Source organism: Fringilla coelebs, assembly GCF_963513975.1.
Source record: "Fringilla coelebs genome assembly, chromosome: 24".
NCBI classification, from domain to species: domain Eukaryota; kingdom Metazoa; phylum Chordata; class Aves; order Passeriformes; family Fringillidae; genus Fringilla; species Fringilla coelebs.
In genome coordinates, this window is record NC_140050.1 from 6,702,607 (window position 1) to 6,720,081 (window position 17,475).

General features: G+C 65.7%; 1 protein-coding gene across 2 annotated transcripts; it reads right to left on the minus strand.

Annotated features, from left to right (window-relative positions):
* Positions 1–1,464: 1,464 nt before the first annotated feature.
* On the minus strand, positions 1,465–16,271 carry SSBP4 (single stranded DNA binding protein 4). Of its 2 annotated transcripts, XM_084221245.1 has the most exons (16): positions 16,157–16,271; positions 14,512–14,584; positions 14,325–14,386; positions 13,442–13,526; positions 10,521–10,610; positions 9,758–9,817; positions 9,584–9,653; positions 9,390–9,460; positions 7,455–7,522; positions 7,333–7,378; positions 7,024–7,078; positions 6,436–6,506; positions 5,443–5,521; positions 4,134–4,162; positions 2,853–2,954; positions 1,467–2,574 (listed from the first exon to the last, which is right to left on the minus strand). In XM_084221245.1, the coding sequence occupies exons 1-16, from the start codon at positions 16,210–16,212 to the stop codon at positions 2,545–2,547; spliced, it is 1,047 nt and encodes a 348-aa protein (XP_084077371.1). In that variant the 5' UTR covers positions 16,213–16,271; the 3' UTR covers positions 1,467–2,544. The 2 variants fall into 2 exon arrangements, with proteins under 2 accessions (XP_084077372.1, XP_084077371.1); XM_084221246.1 differs by lacking the exon at positions 2,853–2,954 and having other exon boundaries at positions 1,465–2,574.
* Between the last annotated feature and the right edge of the window lie 1,204 nt (positions 16,272–17,475).

Genomic DNA, 17,475 nt, shown 5'->3' on the forward strand with positions numbered 1-17,475 from the left:
TTTGGGGTCCCTTATTTGGGTTTTGGGGTGGCTCATTCGGTTCTTGGGGTCTCAGCTGGTATTTGGGGTGTTCCTTGGAACCTCAGCTGATTTTGGGGTCCCTTATTTGGTCCTTGGGGTCTCAGCTGGTATTTGGGGTCCCTTTATTTGGTTTTGGGGTCCCTCATTTGGTTCTTGGGGTCCTCCTTGGAACCTCAGGTGGTTTTGGGGTCCCTCATTTGGGTTTTGAGGTCCCTTTATTTGGTCCTTGGGGTCTCAGCTGGTATTTGGGGTCGTCCTTGGAACCTCAGCTGGTTTTGGGGTCCCTTATTTGGGTTTTGAGGTCCCTTTATTTGGTCCTTGGGGTCTCATCTGGTATTTGGGGTCTTCCTTGGAACCTCAGCTGGTTTTGGGGTCCCTTTATTTGGTTTTGGGGGTCCCTCACTTGGTTCTTGGGGTCTCATTTGTTATTTGGGGTCCTCCTTGGAACCTCAGCTGGTTTTGGGGTCCCTTATTTGGGTTTTGGGGTGCCTCATTTGGTTCTTTGGGGTCTCATCTGGTCTTTGGGCTCCTCCTTGGAACCTCAGCTGATTTCAGGGTCCCTCACTTGGTTTTGGGGTCTCTCATTTGGTTCTTGGGGTCCTCCTTGGAACCTCACCCGGTTTTGGGGTCCCTCACTTGGTTCTGGGGTGTCATCTGGTCTTTGGGGTCCCCCTGGTGGTTCCTTGGAACCTCACCCGGTTTTGGGGTCCCTCACTCGGTTCTGTGAGTTCCCTCCCCTGGTTTTGGGGTCCCTTTCTTTGGTTCTCGGGGTCCCCCTCACCTCCTTCCCCTCCGGGTGGTTTTGGGGTCCCCTCAGGTGGTTTTGGGGTCCCCCCCCACCCCCAGTGAGACCCAGACATCGCCGCCTTCTGAAAAAAAATCAAATTACATTTATTGATGCACGGGGGGGGGGGGGTGTTTGGGGGGGGGGTCGTGGATTTTTTTTTTTTTGTCATTTTAGGGCTTTTTTTATTTTCTTTTTTTTTTTTTTGCTCTTTTTATATTTTTTTCTTTTTTTTTTTGTTTTTTTTGGGGGGGGGGCTCCCCCACTTTGTTTTGATAAGCAATGGGGGGGGAGGGGGGATCTGGATGAAATGAGGGGGGGTCCCTAAACAGAACAGACTACGCCTATTTGGGGGGGGGGTCACCCCAATGGGGGCTGGGGGCTGCCCCCACTTGGGGAGGGGGAGGGGCACACGAGGGGTGAGGGGCTGTACAGGGGAGGGGGGGTCTGGGTGTGCAGCGGCATTTTGGGGGGGTCTCGAGGGTGGGGGGAGGGGGGGTTTGAGGTCCTTTCTGTTATAAAAGAGGGAAAAAAATCAGGGAAAAAAAAAATAAAATAAAATAATAAAAAAAAAAAATCCAAACCACACCAAAAAAAAAAAAAAAAGAAAAATAAAAATTCCTTCATATTAAAGTGGTCCCTGGGGGGGTCCGGGGGTCGGGGGGGGGCCCCGGTCTGGTGCTCGGGGGGGGCCGGGGGTCACAGTGCTGGCTGAGCACGCAGACGGGGCTGGGGGGGCTGGGGGGGCTGCTCTGCACTGGGGGGGGGGGGAGGGGCACGGCCTGGACCCCCCCCCCACAGCCCGGGTTTGGGGGGGGGGGGGGGGGGGTCTGCACCCACACTGGGGGGGCTGGGCTGGTTCTGCCCCCCCAGAACTCGGGGGGGGGGGCACAGCTCAGGGGAGCCCCCCCAGATACCCCAAATTCGGGAGAGGGGTGTGGGGGGGGCACAACGCCACGGAGCCCCCCCCCAAAAAAATCCCCCTCCCCAGGCTGGGGGGGGGCACCCCACGAGGGAGGGCAGAACACCCCAAAAACCCCCCCGGACCCCCCCAGCACCGACCCTGCCCTGGGGAGGGGGGGCTGCGGCTGGGAATGGGGGGGGGGGTCCCCAGTGCTGGGGGGGGGGGCACTAATTGGGGTCCCAGCAGTTTGGGGGGGGTCCCCAGTGCTGGGGGGGGGGGGCAGTAAAGGGGGTCCCAGCAGTTTGGGGGGGTCCCCAGCGCTGGGAGCACCCCCAGTTCAGGGGGTGGGGGCAGGGCTGGAGGAGGAGCTCCCAGTGCTGGAAAAAAGGGGAGGGGGCGTCCCAGTGCTGGAGAGGGGAGGGGGCGGCAAATAAGTCACGTGACTTATTTCTAATCATCGTTATTTTTTTTTTCCCTCCCGCGCTTTTTTTTTTTTTTTTTTTTTAGTGTTCGTTTGGAAATAAAAACCCCCCAAAAAATCCCAAAAAAAAACCCTAAAAAATTAAAAAAAAAAATAAAAATAAAAAAGAGGGAAGGGGCGGAACGGAGACGGAGACGGAGGAGGAGGGGGTGCTGAAATGGGGGGGTCGTGTGTGAGGTGGGGGTGGGGATTTGGGCGTGGCGGGGCCGGGCGGTGGGGGAGGGGCTGATCATTAAAATTAATGAATTTTTTTTTTTTTGTTTCGTATTTTTTTTTTTTGTTTTTTTTGGTTTTTTTGTATTTTTTTCGGTGGTGGGTGAGGGCGTCTGGCTGTCGGCGGCCTCGGCGCGGGGCTCACACGCTCATTGTCATGCTGGGCGAGTACTATAGAGAGAGCGGAGACACCGCGGCGTTACCGGCGGGGCCGGGGGGGCGCGGGGGGGGGCCCGGGGGGCGCGCACGCCGCCCCCCCCCTCTCTCACACCTCGCTCGGCCAGCGCGACCCCCCCTCTGTCGCCGCCGTCACAATTTGGGGGGGGGGTCGCCAGTGCGGTTTGCTCGCTGACCCCCCCCCGTCCCCGGCCGCCGCGACCCCCCCGGGCCCCCCGCCCGCGCCGCCGTCCCCCCCGGGGGTCCGCGGGGGTCCCCGCCGGGTCCCTTACGCTGTCGCTTTGGAAGGGGTTTAGGAAATTGCTGCTCAGCTCGGCGTCGTCCCGAGGGGTGCCGGGGGGGTTGCTCAGGGCCCCCAAATTACTGGGGGAGCTCTGGAGGGAGGGAGGGGGAGAGGAGTTAGTGGGGGAGGGGAGGGGGGTGGGGGGGTGACGGTAAATGCGGGGGGTCGCAGGGGATGGGGGGCAGAAATCAGTGGGGTGGAAAAAGTGGTGGGGGGCAATAAATAGGGTCCGGGGGCAATTAATGGGGTGCCAAAATATGGTGGGGGGCAATTAATGGGGTCCCAGTAAATGGTGGGGGGGCAATAAATGGGGTCCCAAAAATATGCGGGTCCCAGTAAATGGTGGGGGGCAATTAATGGTGGGGGGGAATTAATGGGGTCTCAAAAAAATGGTGGGGGGCAGTTAATGGGAGCACAAATCAATGGGGTGCCAAAATAATGGTGGGGGGGCAATTAATGGGGTCCCAGCAAATGGGGTCCCAGTAAATGGGGGGGGGCAATAAATGGGGTCCCAAAAATATGGGGTCCCAGTAAATGGTGGGGGGCAATGAATGGGGTCTCAGCACATGGGGGATCCCAAATAAATGGGGTCCCAAATAAATAATAAATGGAGTATCAAATAAATGGAGTCCCAAATGAATGGAGTCTCAAATAAATGGGGTCCCCAATAAATGGGATCCCAAATAAATGGGGTCCCAAATGAATGGGATCCCCAATAAATGGGGTTCCCAATAAATGGGATCCCAAATAAATGGAGTCCCAAATGAATGGGGTCCCCAATAAATGGGGTCCCCAATAAATGGAGTCCCAAATAAATGGGGTCCCCAATAAATGGGGTCCCCAATAAATGGGGTCCCAAATAAATGGAGTCCCAAATAAATAATAAATGGAGTCCCAAATAAATGGAGTCCCAAATAAATAATAAATGGGATCCAAATGAATGGGGTCCCCAATAAATGGGGTGGTGCCAGCACATGGGGGAACCCCAATAAACGGGGTCCCAGCAAATGAGAGACCCCAGGCTCCCCAGCACATTCCCCCCAATCAGTGGGGTCCCAGTCCATGGTGGGGGGCAATAAATGGGGTCCCAACAAACGGGGGGATCCCAGGATATGGGGGAGTCCCAAAAATGGGGTCCCAGTGCATTTGGGGGGCTCCCAGTGCACGTGGGGCTCCCAGCACAGTGGGACCCCAATAAAGAGCGGGCCCCCAACACGGGGCACCCAATAAGGGGGTCCCAGCCCCGGGGGTCCCGGGGGGCCCAGCTCACCTTTGGCAGCCCGTCCATGTCCCCGGAGCCTGGCGGGACGACAGCGGGGTGTTAGTGACCCCCCATCCACTGTGTCCCCAAATCTGTCTGTGTGTGTGTCCCCAAATCCCTGTGGGTGTGTCCCCAAATCTGTGTGTGTCCCCAAATCTGTGTCCCCAAATCTGTGTGTCCCCAAATCTGTGTCCCCAAATCCCTGTGTGTGTGTGTCCCCAAATCCGTGTGTGTGTCCCCAAATCTGTGTGGGTGTGTCCCCAAATCGCTATTTGTGTGTCCCCAAATCTGTGTGTGTGTCCCCAAATCCCTGTGTGTCCAGGTCTGTGTGTGTGTCCCCAAATCTGTGTGTGTCCCCAAACTGTGTGTGTGTGTCCCCAAATCCCTGTGTGTGTCCCCAAATCTGTCTCTGTGTGTGTCCCCAGATCTGTGTGTGTGTCCTAAATCTGTGTCCCCAAATCTCTGTGTGTGTCCCCAGATCCCTGTCTGTGTCCCCAAATCTGTGTGTGTGTCCCCAAATCTGTGTGTCCCTAAATCTGTGTGTGTCCCCAAATCCATGTACATGTCCCCAAACTGTGCGTGTCCCCCAGTCCAGCCATGTCCCCAAATCCCTGTGTGTGTCCCCAATCCCTGTGTGTGTCCCCAAACCATGTCCATGTCCCCAAATCTGTGTGTGTCCCTAAATCTGTGTGTGTCCCCAAACCCTGTACATGTCCCCAAATCCCTGTGTGTGTCCCCAAATCTGTGTGTGTGTCCCCAAATCTATGCCTGTCCCCAAACCCCTGTGTGTCCCTTCAGTCTGCGTCTGTGTCCCCAAATCTGTGTGTGTCCCCAAATCCCTGTTTGTGTCCCCAAATCTGTGTGTGTGTCCCCAAACCTGTGTGTGTGTCCCCAAATCCCTGTTTGTGTCCCCAAATCTGTGTGTGTGTCCCAAACCATGTCCATGTCCCCAAATCCCCGTGTGTCCCGTGTCCCCAGCCCCGTGCCTGTCCCCAGGTCGATGTCCCCAAATCCCCGTGTGTCCCGTGTCCCCAAACCATGTCCATGTCCCCAAATCTGTGTGTGTCCCCAAACCCTGTACATGTCCCCAAATCCCTGTGTGTGTCCCCAAATCCCCGTGTGTCCCGTGTCCCCAAACCATGTCCATGTCCCCAAATCCCTGTGTGTGTCCCGTGTCCCACGCCCGCTCCCGTCCCCTCAGCCCGTGCCCCTCCTGCTGCACGAGCCCGCCCGGCCCCGGGGCAGCTCCTGCCCCGCAGGGTTGGGGATTTTGGGGTGCTGGGGGGGTGTCCCTGCTGTCCCCAGGGCTGTCACCCACCGAGGGACCCGTTCATGTGGTGCGGCTCCATGGCGCTCATCCCGCCCAGGGGCCCCTCGGCTCCGGGCCCCATGGGGAACTGCAAGGAAAGGGGGGCTGAGCAGGCCGGGGGCCGAGCAATGTCCCCTGTGCCTGTCCCCTGTGCCCTGTTCCCCCTGTCCCCTGAGCCGTGTTCCCTGTCCCTGTCCCCCCAGCCCTGTCCCCTGTCCCTGTCCCCTATCCCTGTCCCCCATCCCCTGTCCCCCCATCCCTGTCCCCTGTGCCCTGGCCCTGTCCCCTGTCCCCCCAGCCCTGTGCCCTGTCCCCTGTGCCCTGTCCCTGTCCCCTGTGCCCTGGCCCTGTCCCCTGTGCCCTGTCCCCCCAGCCCTGTCCCGTGCCCTGTTCCCCTGTCCCCCGAACCCTGTCCCCTGTCCCCTGTGCCCCCAGCCCTGTCCCCCAGCCCTGTCCCCTGTCCCCTGTGCCCCCAGCCCTGTCCCCTGTCCCCCCAGCCCTGTCCCCCTGTCCCCTGTGCCCCCAGCCCTGTGCCCTGTCCCCTAGCCCTGTCCCCTGTCCCCCATCCCCTCTCCCCCATCCCCTGTCCCCTCTCCCCTGTCCCCCATCCCGAGCCCTGTCCCCTGTCCCCCGAGCCCTGTCCCCCGTCCCTGACCCCCGAGTCCTGTCCCCCCAGCCCTGTCCCTGTCCCTGTCCCCCATCCCCTGTGCCCCATCCCCTGTGCCCTGTCCCCTGTGCCCTGTCCCCTGTCCCTGTCCCCCGAGCCGTGTCCCCCCATCCCCTGTCACCTGTCCCCTGTCCCTGTCCCCCATCCCCTGTCCCCTGAGCCTTGTCCCCTCTTCCCTGTCCCCTCTCCCCCCTCCCCCGTCCCCCATTCCCCATGCCCTGCCCCGTCCCTCTCCCCTGTCCCCCAAGCCCTGTCCCCCATCCCCTGAGCCCCCTCCCCTGTCCCCTGTGTCCCCTGTCCCCTCCCCTGTCCCCTGTGTCCCTCCCCGGGCTCACGTTGGGCCGGCTCCCCGCGGCTCCGATGGGGTTCATCATGGTGTACATGTTCTCACTGGAGTTGGTGGAGTCTGGGGGGGACCCCACACCGGGGGGGGTGAGTGTGGGACCCCCAGATCCCACTCACACCCCCAGATCCCACTCACACCCCCAAAACACATCACACACCAAAAAATCCCATTTATACCCCCAGATCCCACTCACACCCCCAAATCACAATCACACCCCCAGATCCGACTCACACACCCCTAAACACCACTCCCACACCCCCAAACCCCACTCCCACGCCCCCAAATCCCAGTCACACACCCAAAAATCCCATTTATACCCCCAGATCCCACTCACACTCCCCAATCCCATTTACACTCCCCCAAATCACAATCACACCCCCCAAATCACAGTCACACACCCAATCCTACTCAGACATCCAAAAATCCCATATATACCCCCAAATCCCACTCCCACACCCCCAGATCCCACTCCCACACCCCCAAACCCCACTGACACCCCCAAACCCCACTCCCACCCCCCCAAACCCCACTCCCAGCCCCCCAAACCCCACCCCCACCCCCAAATCCCCTGGCTCACCTCCGGGGCTGGGCAGGATGGGGGTGCCGGGGGGGCCACCACCCCCAGGAGGGCCCTGGAAGGGAAAAGGACAAAAGGGGGGGGTGGGTTTGGGTTTGTGGGGGGCTGTGGGGGGGTCACAGGGTCACTGCAGCCCCCTCCCCATCCCCAACAGCGCCCCCCAATACTCACCACGTAATTCCCAGGGGATGAGGAGGATAGGCAATCTGGGGGGGACAAAGGGGGGCTCAGCACGGGGTGGGGGGGGACACGGGGGCAGCACCCCCATAGGACCCCCCCACGCCCCCTCCCCAAAATCCCCAAACTTACGGAGTTGGCGTTGGGGTTGGGCCAGGGCCCGCGGCCACCGGGACCCCTGGGGAGGCAATGGGGACAGTCAGGGGGGGTCCTGGGGGTCCTGGGGGAGGGGGGGCTATGGGGGGGGGTCTTACATGTTCATGGTGGGCATCCCGGGGCCGGCCAGCGAGCTGGGGGGGGGGCGCATCCCGCTGCCGTAGCTCTGCCGGGACAGGGGGGTCAGCGGGGCTGGGACACCCCCAGCGCTGTCCCCATCCCTGCTGTGACCTCCATCCCTGTCCCCAAAGGCCATCCAGCCCCGTCCCTAGATCCCATTCCCTGTCCCTGTTATCCCCATCCCCAAATTCCCATCCCCATTCCCTGTCCCCGTTACCCCCATCCCCGAATTCCCATCCCCATTCCCTGTCCCCGTTACCCCCATCCCCGAATTCCCATCCCTGTCCCTATATCCCATTCCCTGTCCCTGTTAGCCCCATCCCCAAATTCCCATCCCCATTCCCTGTCCCTGTTACCCCCATCCCCAAATTCCCATCCCCATTCCCTGTCCCCATTCCCTGTCCCTGTTATCCCCATCCCCGAATTCCCATCCCTGTCTCTATATCCCCATTCCCTGTCCCTGTTACCCCCATCCCCAAATTCCCATCCCTGTCCCTATAACCCCATTCCCTGTCCCCGTTACCCCCATCCCCAAATTCCCATCCCTATATCCCCATTCCCTGTCCCTGTTACCCCCATCCCCAAATTCCCATCCCCATTCCCTGTCCCCATTCCCTGTCCCTGTTATCCCCATCCCCGAATTCCCATCCCTGTCCCTATATCCCATTCCCTGTCCCTGTTACCCCATCCCCAAATTCCCATCCCCATTCCCTGTCCCTGTTACCCCCATCCCCAAATTCCCATCCCCGTCCCTATATCCCCATTCCCTGCCCCCAGCCCTCTTTCCCTGTCCCTGTTACCCCACCCCTGTCCCTATTCCTGTTTCCCTGTCCCCATCCCTGAATTCCCGTGCCCATCCCTTTATCCCTGTACCCCCATTCCTGTCCCAATGTTCCCACCCCCATATCCTTGTCACCCTGTCCCTGTAACCGCTTCCACCTGACCCTGCCCTCTCCCAGTACCCACTATCCCAGTACCCCCCTATCCCATTATCCCAGTACCCCCCTATCCCAGTACCCCCCTATCCCATAATCCCATTACCCCAGTACCCTGTTATCCCATTATCCCAGTTCCCAGTACCCCCCTATCCCATTATCCCAGTACCCCCCTATCCCAGTACCCCCTATCCCAGTACCCCCCTATCCCATAATCCCATTACCCCAGTACCCTATTATCCCATTATCCCAGTACCCAGTACCCCCCTATCCCAGTACCCCCCCTAATCCCAGTACCCCCTATCCCATGATCCCATGATCTCATTATCCCAGTACCCCTGCTATCCCAGTACCCCCTATCCCATAATCCCAGTACCCCCCTAATCCCATTATCCCACTATCCCAGTACCCCCCATTATCCCAGTACCCCCCATCCCAGTACCTCCAGTATCCCAGTACCCCCAGTATCCCAGTACCCCCCATCCCAGTACTCCCTATCCCATGGTCCCATTATCCCAGTGCCCCCATTATCCCAGTACCCCCCACTATCCCAGTACCCCCCATCCCAGTACCCCCCATCCCAGTACCCCCCTATCCCAGTACCCCCCATTATCCCAGTACCTCCCTATCCCAGTACCCCCTATCCCATTCTCCCAGTACCCCCATTCTCCCAGTACCCCCAGTACCCCCATTATCCCAGTACCCCCATTATGCCAGTACCCCCATTCTCCCAGTACCCCCTATCCCATTCTCCCAGTACCCCCATTCACCTAGTACCCCCCATTCTCCCAGTACCCCCATTATCCCAGTGCCCCCAGTATCCCAGTACCCCCATTCTCCCAATACCCCCAGTACCCCCAGTACCCCCAGTATCCCAGTACCCCCAGTACCCCCCTATCCCAGTACCCCCATTCACCCAGTATCTCCATTCTCCCAGTACCCCCAGTACCCCCAGTACCCCCAGTACCCCCCCCGTACCTGCGGCCCCATGCCGGCCATGCCTCGGGGGGGGTTCATGCGCTGCATCGGGCCCCCCATGCCGGGATGCCCTGCACAAACAGGGGAGGGGGAGGGGGAGGGGGAGGCGTGAGACCCCCAGAGCCCCCCCGAACCCCCTGAACCCCCAAACCCCGGGCTCTGGTGGGGGGGGGGCTCAGGGACCCCAGACTCACCCTGTGCCCGGGCAGCCGGGTCCATGGCGTTGGGCAGCAGCGGCTGGGAGCCAGGAACACCCACGGGGGGCTGCAGAGAGTGGGGAGGGGGGGGCAAACAGCAGGTCAGGGTGCTGGGGAGGGGGGGCTGCACCCCTTTTTTGGGGAGGGGGCTCCCGGCAGCGACCGCCTCACCTGGTTGGGCATCCGGAGCGGGGGCCGGGGGCCGCCGGGGTAGCGGGGGGACATGAAAGGCTGTGGGAGAGAGAGAGGGGAGGGGGTTTGGGGGGGTCAGCCGGGGCTGGGGGGGTCGGTGTCACCCTAAGGGGGTCCTGGGGGGGGCCGGGGGTCTGGGGGGGCTGCTGTGACCCCTGGGAGGGGGCTGTGAGCCCATGGGGAGGGCTGTGACCCCGGGGCGGGGGGGGCTGTGACCCCGGGAGGGGGCTGGGGGGGGGGGGCTCTGACCCCTGGGAGGGGTCTGGGGGGGGGCTCTGACCCCTAGGAGGGGTCTGGGGGGGGGCTCTGACCCCTGGGAGGGGGCTGGGGGGGGGCTCTGAGCCTTGGGAGGGGGCTGTGACCCCAGGGGGGGCTGTGAGCCCTGGGAGGGGGCTCGGGGAGGATGCTCTTACCCCTGGGAGGGGGCTCTGACCCCTGGGAGGGGTCTGGGCGGGGGCTCTGACCCCTGGGAGGGGGCTGGGGGGGGGCTCTGACCCCTAGGAGGGGTCTGGGGGGGGGCTGTGACCCCTGGGAGGGCTCTGACCCCTGGGAGGGGTCTGGGGGGGATGCTGTGACCTCTGGGAGGGGGCTGTGACCCCAGGAGGGGGCTGTGACCCCACGGGGGGCTGTGGGGACACGCTGGGAGGCTGTGCCACGGTGGGGGTGTAAGCCCCCCTCCCCAAAAGACGCCCAGGACAGACAGACACGGCGCTCAGCGCCCGGGACAGGCGGGGCTCGGTACCTGGAAGAAGGCGGGGGGCACGGGACCCCCGGCCATGCCATCCCCGGGGGGCAGGTTCCCCATCACCGGGCTGGGCGCTGCCGCCGCGCTCTGCGGGGACAGACAGACAGACAGAGCTCAGAGCGGGGCTGGGGGGGGGGTCCCCAACACCTCCAGCACCGAGCTCGGGGCCCCCCCGCTGCCCCGGCGGCCCGAGCGGGGGCAGCCCCGGGGCGGGGGGCGCGGGCGGGGGGCGCGGGCCGGGCCGTCCGGGGGGAGCCGTCGAGGGAAGGAATGCGCCGCTTTTCCGGCTCGGCCCCGGCGCCACAACTGGTTTCAATTTGGAGGCGAGGAGGAAGGAGAAGGGGGGGACCCCGCGCTGCCCCCTCCAGCCGGCCGGGGGGCCCTGCGCCCCCCCCCAAGGGGGCAGCCATGGGGGTCCCGCGAGGGGGTGATGGGGGGGGGCTTTGGGGACAGGGATGGACATGGGGACACCCCGCGGCACAGGGGACACGGGTGACACCCAGGGTTGGTGACAACGGGAGCCCGGCGACACCCAGAGGGGGTCTCTGCCCCACGGGGGTCTCTGCCCCACGGGGGTCCCAGGCTGTGCCCCCTCTTGGGGACCCCCAAGACCCCCAGACACAGCGACAGGGGCCGCTGCTGTCCCCCAGCTGCAGCCCCTGGAGGGTGACAGGGCTGTCCCCTCAGAGCAGGGACCGAATGGGGGCCCCCCCGTCCCCCCCACCCCATCACTCGGTGATGCAAAGCAGGGTTGCCATGGCAACAGGTTGGGGAGCCGCGGCTCCTCCCGCGGGCTCAAGGTCAGGAGGAAGAAAATTGGAGGGGGGGGACACACGTGGGGGGCGGTTTGGGGGCTGCTCAGCCCCAGAGGGACCCCAGACCCCGCTGTGGGGCAGCTGCTGCCAATGCCCACCACCAGGTGCTGTGCACAGGATGGACCCCCCCCAATTTCAGGGGGTCACCAGGATGCTCCTGGGGGTCCCAAAATGCCTGGGTGGTGGTGGCGGGGGTGGGAACACGAGGGGACCCCAGCTCCACGCTGGGACCCCCCAGTTCAGCCCGGCTGGGCACTGGGACGGGGCCAGGGCTGCGTGGGGCACCCCGGCGGGTGCGGGGGGGCCCGTGGGGCTCCCCCCCGGCTCTGCCCGGCTCTGCCAGGCTGCAGCGCCATGGCAACGTGGCCTGACCCGCGCCATGTCCCCGGCGTCACCGTCACCGCACCGGCAGCCTCATTAATTCCAGCATGGAAATCAGCTCAGCTCAGCGCCGGGCCGGGGGCGGCGGGCGGGGGGCGGGGGGGTCCCGCTGCAGCCCCCGCGGCGCCGGCACAGCCTCGCAGGGACCCCCGGGACCCCCCCCCGGGGGTCAGGGCATTCCTGGGGGCCCTGCAGGGTCCTGAACCCACGGGGCACCGAGGGTCCTGCAGCCCACAGAGTGCCCCCCCACTGTGGTACCGTGGGTGTCCCCCCAGGGGACAGGGACCCCTCCCCAGCACCCTGCGCCCCACGGGGGCATCCTGCAGGGACAGCACCCCACAGCCTGTGGGACTGGGGATGCCACAGCATCCTGCAGAACCCCACATCATCCTACAACACCCTACAGCATCCTACAACACCCTACAGCACCCTACAGCATCCTACAGCACCCTACAGCACCCTACAGCACCCTACAGCACCCTACAGCATCCTACAGCATCCTACAGCATCCTACAACACCCTACAGCACCCTACAGCATCCTACAGCACCCTACAGCACCCTACAGCACCCTACAGCACCCTACAGCACCCTACAGCATCCTGCAGAACCCTACAGCACCCCACAACACTCTATAGCATCCTACAACACCCTACAGCATCCTACAACATCCTACAGCACCCTACAGCATCCCACAGCATCCTGCAGAACCCCACAGCATCCTACAACATCCTACATCATCCCACATCACCCCAGAGCACCCTCCATCATCCCATGGCCTCCTGCATCCCGTGGCATCCCACAGCACCGTGGGCTCCACAGCATCTCACAGAATCCCACAGCCCTGTGGATCCCACAGAATCCTGCATCCTGTGGGGCCGTGGACCCTGCACCATCCTGCATCCCACAGCATCCTCCTGCATCCCACAGCATCCCACAGCATCCTCCTGCATCCCACAGCATCCTCCTGCATCCCACAGCACCCCACAGCATCCTCCTGCATCCCACAGCACCATCCTGCATCCCACAGCATCCTGTGGGGACATGGACCCTGCACCATCCTGCATCCCACAGCACTGTGCATCCTGCAGCACCTTGGGGACCACTCCCCACGCCAGGGCACGGTGCCCCCGCAGCCCCAGCGCCCCCCCCGTGCCCCCCCCGTGGCTGCAGTCCTGGCAGGAGCAGCACAGGGACACCGGGAGAACCGGGAACACCGGGAACACCGGGAGCACCGGGAACACCGGGAGCACCGGGAGCACCGGGGGCTGCTGACTCTGTGCCGCTGATCAAACCACCAGAGCTGGCCCTGGCAAGGAGCAGAGCTGTTCTGGGGGGGTCCCCTCAGTGTGGGGGGGTCCCACTGAGCCCCAGCCCTGCACTGACCCCCAGGAGGGGAGGGGGGGACAGCCAGAGCCTGGCACCGCGCCCGTGCCGTGGGACTGGGTGGAATGGGGGGGGTCCCTGTCCCTGGGGAGGGGGTGACAGTGGGGGATGGGCACTCCAGGGCACGCCGGGGTCCCCGGGGGGGGGCACTGAGCCAGGCCCCCAGGGATTAACCCCCCCTCGCCGCCGCCCCGTGAAATAGGTCACCCGGAGCTGCGGGGCCGGCAGCGCGGGAGCCCCGGTGGGGGGGACGGGGAGGGGGTCCCGGCGGCGGGGGGGGGTCAGCGGGACACGGAGGGGTCAGCGGGACACGGAGCCCTCCCTGCCGAGGCACTCACGTAGTCATGGAAGGCTTTGGCCTCGCTGGAATGCTCGCAGGTCTCCCGGCGGTCCGGAGCGGCGCAGTACAGATCCCAGAAAACGCTGGGAAAACCAGAGGGGGTTGGGTTGGGATGGGGGGTAGCGGGTGAGGACCCCCCCCCAATTTACACCCCCCCAGCGAGCCCCCACGGTGACAGCGGTGTCCTCGATGGGGCGGGGGGGCCGCGGCCGTGTCCCCCCCCGGGCGGGCGGGGGCCTCCCGGCTCCGGCGCTGCTTTCCCCGCCTGTTTTCCCTGGAAACGGTCGCTACGGCCGGAGCCCAAATTCCTGGGACTTTACATCAGGCTGCAGCATCCCGGGCCGCCGGGGGGGGTCCCCTGCCCGCGCCCCCCGCCCCGGCTGTGGGACAGCACACGGGGCCCCGTCTGTTCCTGGGGTGCCTCCCCAGGTTTGGGGGGCGCTGGCCGGGTGCCAGGTGAGCCCCCCCTCCCCAAATCACCAAGGGATCGTTCACTGCCCACCCCTGAGCCCCCCACCCCATCCCCAGAAGGGATGTCCACCCGCGGGGCGCCCCCCACATCCCCACACCCTCCTCGGGGGGCTCTGCTGGGGCCCCCCCAGGGCGGGGGTCCAGCCCCGGGGCCCGGAGCCCCCCCAGCTCCGCTCCTGGTGCCAAATTGGATCCATCTGGAGGAGCCGGGCGGGGGGGCCGGGGTGGGAGGGAAAGGTGGGGGGGCCCCCAAATCGCTGATGGGAAAAGCAGAGGGACAGGTTTATGGGGTACGAGGTGATGTGGTGGCAGAACGAGGGGGGGGGGCAGCTCCCAGACCCCCTCCCAGCCTCTCTGCCGTGGGAATGGGGGGGTTCCCCCCCTTCCCAACCCCCCCAGACCCCACTCACCACCACCAGGAGTGCAGGAAGCCGGGGGGCTCCCCCAGCGTGATGTTCTTCTCCCATCGGATCTGCAGAGAGGGGCACGGGGGGGGTCAGCAGGGGGGGGTCGGGACCCCCACCAGGGATGGGAGGGGCTCCGGGACCCCCCGTTGGTCGGTTTGGGGGGTCCGGGGGTGCTGCCCTCCCCCCTTACCTCCGACAAGAAGGTCTGGGCGGATTTCTGGGCCCCCACGTGCAGCAGGTACTCGTAGACGTAGAGCGCCAGCCTGGGGGGACAGGACGGGGACAGCGACAGCGTCAGGGACCTGCCACCCCCACGGCGACACCGCCACCCAACACACCCCGAGGAGGGACACGGGCAACAGCCAGGACGGAGCCCCCCCCGCTCAATTAGCGCAGATTAACGAAGGAGGTTCGATGTCCCCTCCCCGGCAGGGACCCCAGCGGTGGCACCGAGTGACTCCCACCGGTGTCACCGCACGGCAGCACCGCTGGGGTGGCTCCAGGACAGGTGACACAACCCACACAGGATGTGGCTCGGGGACGAGTGCCACCACGCGTGTCCCCGCTGGCACTCACGGAACCCCGGGGCTCCGTCCCCACCCCCGGGAGCCGGAACGGGACCCGCGGGGTCCCCACGGGGGTCGCAGCGCCGGGGGCAGCGCGGTGGGTGCAGCCCTCGCCCCCCGCAGGTGCCCCGGGGGCCGCGGTGGCCTCGGGGACGGGGACACGGCAGGACAGGGAGAGCCGGGAACGGCGGGTCACGGGCCCGGGGACCGGCGGTGGCAGCGGCCGCGGAGCTTCAGGAGCTCCGGTGCCATTCCGGTCCCCGCTGCCCCCGGGGATGGCACGGCCGGGGAGGGCTCCCGGTGCCCTCAGGGATGCTGCGGACCGGGCACATCGCGGCTCACGGGAGCCCCGGTGCCATCGCGGGTCACGGTGGCCCGGGGAATGGCAACGGCCGCGGGGATCGCCCCGGCTCCCGGTGCCCCGGAGGATGGCAGAGCCCGGGGGGCACAGCCCGGCTCACGGCAGCCTCGGGGCGCTCGCGGTGCCCTGGCGGATGGCACGGAGCGCGGGGATCAGCCCGGGTCCCGGTGCCCCGGGGGATGGCACGGTCGGGGAAGCGGCATCCCGGCTGCCGGCGCCCCCGGGGATGCCGCACACCGGGGAGATCATCCCGGGTCCCGGTGCTCCCGCAGCTCCCGGTGCCCCAAGATGTGGCAATACCCGGGGGGCGCATCCCGGCTCCCGTTAGCCCCGGCGTGATCGCGACTCCCGGTGCCCCGGGGGATGCCACGGACCCCGGCACATCGCAGCTCCCGGTGCCTCGGGGGATGTCACGGATCGAGGGGGATCATCCCGGGTCCCGATGCCCGGGGAAGCCACGGACCGGGGGGGGAGCATCCCGGTTACCGGTGCCCCGGGGGATGCTACGGATCGGGGGAATCATCCGTGCTCCCGGTGCCCCCGCAGCTCCCGGTGCCCCGGGGGATAGCACGGACCGGGGGGGATCATCCCGACTCCCGGTGCCCCGGGGGATGCTACGGATCGGGGGGATCATCCCGACTCCCGGTGCCCGGGGGATGCCGCGGACCGGGGGGCTCATCCCGGCTCCCGGTGCCCGGCTGACCCCCGCCAGCTCCCGCTGCCCCGCGGCTGCCGGTGCTCCCCGGCGGGGCGGGGCCGGGGGGTCCGCCCGCCCCCCGATCTCCCCCCGCTTTTCCCGATCTCTCCCCCCTCTCCCTTCCCGCTCCGTCCCCGCTCCCCCGGCGCCCGCCCCGGCAAAAACTTCCGCGCCCCGGCCGTCCCCCGCCGCCGCCCGGCGCCGCACTCACTTCTCGCGGGCCTGGCCGTCCGAGGGCACGCCGGAGCCCTTGCCCTTGGCGTACATGGCGCGGCGGCGGCTGTCAGCGGCCCCGGGCCCGGCCCCGCGCGGCCCCCGCCGCCCCCGCCGCCCCCGCCGCCATCCCGGCCCGGCCCGGCCCGGCCCCGCCGGCTGCGGCCGCGCGCCCGAGGGGGAGCTTGAAACCGCCGCGCCCCCCCCGCGCGGCTGTTCCGGCAGCGCCGCCACCACCCCCCCCGCGCCGCGCGCCGCGCTTAAAGGGGCGATGGCGGCGGGGGGAGGCGGTGGGGACCGCGCCGAGGAGGGAGGGAGCGGGGCGGCGGAGGGGAGGGGGCTGCGGACACGGGGGGCGCGGGGAGTGGGCGAGGAGGGTCACGGGCACCACGGGGTGGGCACAGAGGGCACGGGGGTGGGCGCGGATGGGGCAGGGTGGACGCGGAGCCGAGGGGGTGGACGCGGGGGCGAGGAGTGGGCACGGATACGGGGGATGCACGCGAGGGGGTGGGCACGGAGGGGCGAGGACACGAGGGGGGTGGGCATGGAGGGGCGAGGACACGAGGGGGGTGGGCATCGAGGGAGGGGGCACACGGGGGTCAGGGACACGAGGGGGTGAGTTAAAGGGGCAGTGACACGAGGGGACACGGCCACGGTGGTCGCGGGGGACACGAGGGGGTGGGCGCGGACACGAGGGATAGAGGGGCGGACATGTGGCAGGGTGGACACGGACGCGAGGCGCTGGGCACGGAGGGACACGGACAAGAAAGGGTGGGCACGGACATGAAGGGGTGGGCATGGGAGGGGGGACACAGGGGGACACGGGGGACACGGAGGGACACGGATGTGACAGGGTGGACACGGAGGCGATGGGGTGGACTTAAAGGGGCAGTGACACGAGGGGATGGAGACAGGATGGTCATGGAGGGACACAAGGGGGTGGCCGCAGACACGCGACACAGAGGGACACGGATGTGACAGGTGGACACATGCAAGGGTTTGGGCATACAGGGACACGGACACGAGGGGGACACACGGACAGGAATGGGAGCAGGTAGTCACGAAGGGACTCGGACACCAGGGGGCGGACACGGACACGGTGTGACACGGGGGGACACGGTGGGGACACGAGGGGACAGGGATGGACACGGGGGTGGACGTGGAGGGACACAGACACCGGGAGGGCTCAGACGTGGGGAGTGGGCACGAGCATGGTGCACTCGGGACACTGAGCTGCAGACACGGGGAGGGGACACCGGGATGGGGACACCCACCCTGCCAGGGCACACAGCCACACAACCCCCCGCCTCCCACCCG